Raw genomic sequence first — 6,802 nt, 5'->3', positions numbered from 1 at the left:
CTTTCTTAGAACTGCACACCTGTGGAACTGTCTTCCGGTTACTTGCTTTTCAGCTGACTACAATATGGTTGTCTTCAAGTCCAACATAAACAAGTTCTTGATGAGTCGTTCCCCTTAAGTAATCTAATTTAACAAATTTCCACTACTAACGATTACTACGAAATTATCCCATTAACTAGTGTACACTCTTTAACCTTTATCCTCGAGTGGCCTCTAGGATTTGATAAGTGGTGATGCCTATGTAAAAAAAATAAAAATTAAATAAAAAAGACATTTAATCAGTTTGTAGGCGAAAATTTGGCTGCCAAGAGGTCAAAGATGAAAGAGTTGACCTTTGCAGATTCTACCAAACTCCTCCGTCAATTTTGGGTTTAAACACTTGAAATTTTAGATATACAAGAGTCAAACTTTTTAATATATATATACATGTGCACATAAAGTTATGAACAATACATAGGGCTTGAGCAAAGCCGGGCTGAACTGCTAGAGTGATATATTCTGAAACGGCATTAATCAAAGTTTCAATTTGAACAAAGATGGTACAATAATATTGTGGGGTTCGCGTTCACACCAGACATCCATAAAATGGAAATATTTTTAAGCACATCAGAAGAAAGATACATGGAATTTCCATGGGCCTTGCTAGTTATTACTATTATTATTAGTAGTAGTAATTATTTTTTATCACCCCACAAATGATCTCTCTATAAATAATGATAAATAAAATTAAAATAGTCTAAAATAGTCAAAGTCTGTATTATTTGGACTTTTAGGACTATTGTTCTCATCTTGAGTGTTATTCAGACGATGACTCATGGTGTTGTGGATAAAGTACTTGGTAAAATTCAGTTGTAAAGTTACACTCTTCTGGAGGTTGAAGTATGGGCGACACTAAAGTACTATTGAGAATTACTTAGTCATGGCTGATGGAACTAGATCATACTACCGTGGGCCATGATCTAGTTCCTGAAATAAAGGGTTCTATTCAAAATTTTGTGGTAATTCTCCCGAGTTCAACAGAAAGATTCCCGAGTTTGACAAGATACACATGAAGAAGGTTGGAGGTTACATCAACCGAAACGTTGTGAAAATAACACACAAGATGAGAACAGTAGTCCAAATAATCTAAATAATACGAATTATCAATCCTCATCTAAAAAATTTAGAAACATCATAAAAAAAAGTTTATCGCTTTATTCGTCTTAACAAAACACTCGTATCATTTCCAAGTTCGCAATCGACTAAGGAACACGGTAGAGCATGACTCCAAGATCTCTGTGATGACGGGACTCCAAGACGGTTCAAAACTTTGTGACTCAAGTTTGGAATCACCGGCATCATGAGAATTGAAGAGATTCGTAGGGTTTCCATGGCAATGTGTAGCAACGCTTGAAGATGCTTATGTTGGCCATCCTGCTTGGCTAATTCCCACGGTTTGTGGTTTTCCATGAGGTTATTTGCGCTACGGAGAATGCCGCATATTTTCTCCAGGGATTTATAAATGTTGAATTCTTCGTAGGTGTGGTCAACTTCATCTGTGAAAATAAAACAAAATCAACTCAGATAAAGAAATCAAAAATACATCATTTGAAATCAAAATTAAAAATTCCACAAGATCTTTCTTTCCAACCTAATAATTATTCTTAATACCTACAGACACTAGTGTTTCATCCTTCCAGAATCATCAGTGGAGGAAATTATGGTTGCCGCTGGTTGTGGGATTCGAGCCCCACAATGAAACCATTTAGCAAGGAACAAAGCATAGGGTCATCGTCAACCACAATAATATTCAAGTGAAAAACATTTATAAAGACATAAACGTTATACAAGAATGATCTAGTGATCGAGCGACTAGTGTTGCAAGCTCGCATGCAACTTTTACATTTCAACAGACAGTGCTCAACTCTTAAATCCGTATTCTTGTTTGTTTGTTCACAATGACTTCATACATGCTAAACATCCTTATCAATGAAGAGTCTGTTTTTTTATTTTTTATTTTTCTTGACCGCATGGTGGAATTCTGCGTTTGAGAGTGATGGTAGTAGCCTGATGGTCTTGGTAACGGCTCAATATTTAAAATAAAAATAAAATCAGTCATCAGCAGGGATATTGTGCCAGCCGCACAAAATTGAAATTAGGGAAGAAAATTTTTTTTTCTTTACCTGCATTTGAAGCGTTGTGTTATTTGAAAATTGAAAATAATTACGTATATAAACGAAAAAAGAAGAAAAAAACAGACTCTACATTGATAAGGATGTTTAGCATCGAAATATATCTGATATAAGCAAATAAATTTGTTTATATATTAAAAAAAAATGCGTTGTTTTCAGTTTTCAAAATGTATTCATTTATATATGTAATTATTTTCAATTAACAACACAACGCTTCAAATGCAGGTAAAGAAGAAAAAAATTTTTTTCTTTCCTAATATATATATATATTTTTTTTACACTCTCGTGGATATTCTTGGCCTGATGAGATGATTTTCCCTGGCAGAGTGGTCACTGAAACATGTGTGCATATGTGTAGCCATTAGTTATCACATCTAACATATATATATATATATATAGCATTATTTACTTCCTTCTCACTGCAGGAAGATGAGACGAGGTTGGAAGGTGGTGGTGGAGGGGGGGGGGACAAACCAATGCCTTTTAAAAATTGTCTGGATAGTCCCATCAGTATTTCCTGATTGAGACACCTCAGGCAGTAAGCATCAAAATTTTACACAAGGTTGGAAGGTGGAGAGAGTCAAGTCAGCACCTCTAAAGGAAGAGCATAGCATTCCCCTGTTGGGCGCCTCAGGCAGCAATCAATAAACTTACTACATCCTAAAGAAGAGAGGTAAGGCCTGGGAGGCAGGACCTCCTAGAACTATCCAGAATGAATTCCTCAGTCTGACAGATAAAGGTCACCAAAATCGTCCAATTTCAGGCAGACAGATTGTCGAGATTGGAACCTTAACTGACATGATCGACTAGAGATTCATCCTCCTCCATGGCCACCCAACATCCTGCCGCCGCCGTCATCAGAGTTACCTTTTCCTAGATGCATGTCTTAACTAATACTAGGGGTGCATCTCTTCCAGTTAATTCATGTGCCTCCAGATACCAACTTAGAAATTTCTTATGACTCGGCGCGGTACATACAGCGCCTAGCCTTCCCAAATGGTCACCTATCTGGTACTGACCAGGCTCAGTGGTGCTTAACTTCGGTGATCTGGCGGGAATCGGTGTGTCAATGTGATTGTGCCATATATATCTTAATCTATCCTTATGGAAAATGTCGTTTTTAACATTATTTTTTACTCTCTCACCTCATCTAAATATCTTTACAGATGTGTAAAATTAAAGTGTGAGTTGGCTGGGGTGGTGGAATGGTTATAAAATCTCAACACAACATTAAAGGGGAAATAAAGAAATTAGCATTGTATTAAAAAGGGGCCACAGCCAGAATAAGATAGAGAAACACAGACATTTTATGTTTTGCTATCTCCAATTAGTCTGTTCGTTTTTCTTTTTTAATTTTCTCATCATTTTGGTCTAGATGGAGATGGAGCATCTCACCAGATACCAAACATTCACTTGCTATCTCATACATCCCAACCGAGAGATTATTTTAAGATTCTAACCATCCCTTTAAGTGCAATTATTTGAATTTCTTTTGCACTTGGTTCACCATGTATATTTGTAAGGTAGTTTTTGACAATTTTTTTCATGAGCCAATGCAATTACTGGAATGATGGAAATCTTCCTTAGATTCCAGTTTTTTTTTATGTTGTCCATAAGATTTTGGTATTTTGTTATTTTTTCCCTTTCAACTTTATTTAATCCAGCATCATTGGTGACACTAATTTCTACTATGGTTGCTTCTTTTTCCTTCTTATCCCACACCACCATGTCAGGTTTAATAGCTCTGTTTTCTAACGATTTAACTGTAGGAAGTGCAGAAGAATAGTGGCTGGTGTATGACTTATTTCCAACTGTTCTTTCTGGTAAACATGTTCCCAAGACTTGTGGATGCATTTGACATTCAACTTTTTACAGATCGTCCAGTGGTAATATTTACACAGTCGTGTCGCATTGTACTGTGCACTGACATTAGAACTTCCTAATGATTCCGTTTTTTTTTGTTTTTTTTTTTATAAAATTAAGTTGATTTAAACTTAACTGTGACCGCATGTATGTAGATGTTGTCATGCCAGCATTTGCATGGCCTTTCTTATTTTCAATTTCTTTCTGTCATACCTTCTAGGCATATCTTAGATAGTTTCAGACCTTTTGATATGTCCAAAGAGTTGTAGTACATTTTCTCTTGTTTAGTTGACTGATGTTGATGTTGTTATCTGATAAAGTGTTTTTTAATTTTAATGTTATGCTGCTATTGGTCATCAATCTCAGTATCTGATTTTGTAATGTTTCTATTTTCAACAGCAATGAAAATAATTTACACAATAAGTTTTATAATTATATTAGCATTGGGACGATTAATCGGAATCGCAAAATCAGAATATTTGAGGGTATTGGAATCGGAAAAATTTGTACCGATTTTCCAATGCCAAAACGATTCTTTTAATTATCTTTTTTTTATTCGATTTTGTTTAAAGCTAAATCTTCCATTGCTGGTAATAATGATAAAATAATAAATATTTATTAATTTTAAATCACCAATGAAGTTAAAATCGATAGATCGTCACCCACAAGTATATTTTTATGTTAAAGAAAATATTTGTGTTTTTACAGTAACCAGAGAAAAATACAACTTTATAGTTAAATATATAGAGATTCATAAAGAATCGGAATCTGTAATTGTATTGGAATCGGGAATTTAGTACAGAATTGGTAATTGTATCGGAATCGGGGAAAATATTGGAATCGTCCCATCACTAAATTATATATTTTATTTTTAATGCCTATCTATCATGTCATTATACAGGGTGCAGCAGAAATACCTCCCTCATTTTAAACTTTCAACTATATGTTGCTAATGAACTTATGCAAGTATCAATGATGTTTTCATTTAACTAATAACTTGCCATTTTTTTTTCAGGTACCCTCATCAAGCAATGTGGTTTGAACTGGTGCGCATCGTGCTTTTACTGTAGAAATGTTTTTGATGAATTGTGAATCTGTAACTGCAACACAAAGAGCTTTCCAAATTCATTACAAGTTAAGACGGCATGATGCCATTCCAGATGGAAAATCAATCCAGCTGTGGGTTGCAAATTTCAGAGCTACAGGTTTGGCACTTAAAAGAATGGTCTCAAAGTGATCAAACGCCAGACAGTATTCAAGCTGTAAGACTTCCTGTTATTCAATCTCCTACATGTTCATGTCGCAAAAATGCTTTGGCCTTGGGATTGTCTGATCGAACAGTCAGAAGAATTCTATACACTGATATGCAGTTCCATCCATAAAAATTAATGATTGCTCAGAAACTGCACGAGTGTGACTGGGAAGATCGCATATCAAAAATGCGGAAGATATTTCTGCCGCACCCTATATTACTCATAACATAAATGAAAGTGTTTGTAGAGCTAGGTTGTTATGACAGCATTTGCATGGTCTTTCTTACTTACGTTTTCCTTCTTTCATCCCTTCTAAATATAATTTAGATAATCTAGTTTTAAACCTTTTTAATATATTTTTAGTATTGGGATCTTTTGAGATGAGTAATTTGTATATTTATTTATTTATTTATTTATTTGCGGACTGTTTTTTTTTGTTTTTTTTTTACATGGGCATCACCACTTATCAAGGCCCAGAGACCATTCGAGGATAAGGGTTAAGAGTGTACAGTAGTCAATTGGACAATATAGTAATCGTTAGTGATGGAAATTCGGTAAATTTGTTAACTTAAGTGGAACGGCTCATCAAGAACTTGTTTACGTTGGACTTGAAGACAATCAGATTGTAGTCAGCTGAAAAGTGGGAAAACGGAAGACAGTTATCTTCATAGTTGTTGTTTCACAATGTTTTGGCCAACTATTCCTCTGGCCTTTGTCAGGTGGTTAACCGCAACGGTATCGGAATGCTGAGTCTTTTGACTTTATCCTCCATAATTACTGCCTTCCATAGTTGTTGTCTCACCACGTTTTGGTCCCATGTGAGCATTGTCTGAAGATAGCGGTTTCAATCCTACTAAAAGCCGGCCAGAGAATTAGTTGGCCAAAATGTGGTGAGATGACAACAACCATGGAAGGCAGTAATTACTGAGGATACAGTTAAGAGACTCAGTATTCCTATTCTGTCGTGGTTAATCACTTGACAAAGGTCACAGGAATAGTTGGCCGAAACGTCATGAAACAACAACTATCAAGATGAGGATAACAGTCTACAAATAAATAAATAAACTTTTTAATATATCCAAAGAGTTTTAGTATCTTGCTCTCGCTTACTGGAATGACTGGTGTTACAGTTGTTTTTTAATGAAATTCTTTAATTGGAATGTGATTTGTGAGTGCTGTCAGTCATGAACCTCGTTATATGATTTTGAAATGTTTCTATTTGCAATAACAATGACAATGATCCTCACAATAAATTTTAATGTTATTCATAGCATAAATAAAAGTGGTACTATGAAAGTGACTGGATTCGAACCTGCCACACCCAGGTTGTCAGCCAACATTGTCATCCACTTCACTGCCTCTTCTGAAGATTGCTTTGGATTCTACTATGATATATCCAAATAAACTTGTGGTTCTTAAAATTTTTTTTTTTTTTTTTTTCAAAAGATATTTACGTCAAAAAACAGTTGTTGCTGTTAATACGTTCAAGTGTAATAAAATTTCTGTCTCAGATGG

The 6,802-nt window shown here is 35.0% G+C and overlaps 1 protein-coding gene across 1 annotated transcript in view; it reads right to left on the bottom strand.

Moving 5' to 3' along the window:
* Nucleotides 1-1,178: 1,178 nt before the first annotated feature.
* The window catches only part of LOC145247310 (methionine--tRNA ligase, mitochondrial-like), a 101,817-nt gene continuing 96,193 nt past the window's right edge, over nucleotides 1,179-6,802 (bottom strand). Inside the window, exon 12 of the mRNA XM_080108938.1 lies at nucleotides 1,179-1,535. Within this exon, the coding sequence (XP_079965064.1) occupies nucleotides 1,186-1,535 (350 nt within the window). The 3' untranslated portion in view covers nucleotides 1,179-1,185. The remainder of the gene's footprint in view (nucleotides 1,536-6,802) is intronic.

This window comes from Euprymna scolopes, chromosome 25, assembly GCF_053919585.1.
Source record: "Euprymna scolopes isolate OS-2025 chromosome 25, ASM5391958v1, whole genome shotgun sequence".
NCBI lineage: Eukaryota > Metazoa > Mollusca > Cephalopoda > Sepiida > Sepiolidae > Euprymna > Euprymna scolopes.
The sequence above is the reverse complement of the archived record's forward strand: the minus strand, read 5'-3'. Positions and strand labels throughout refer to the sequence as shown.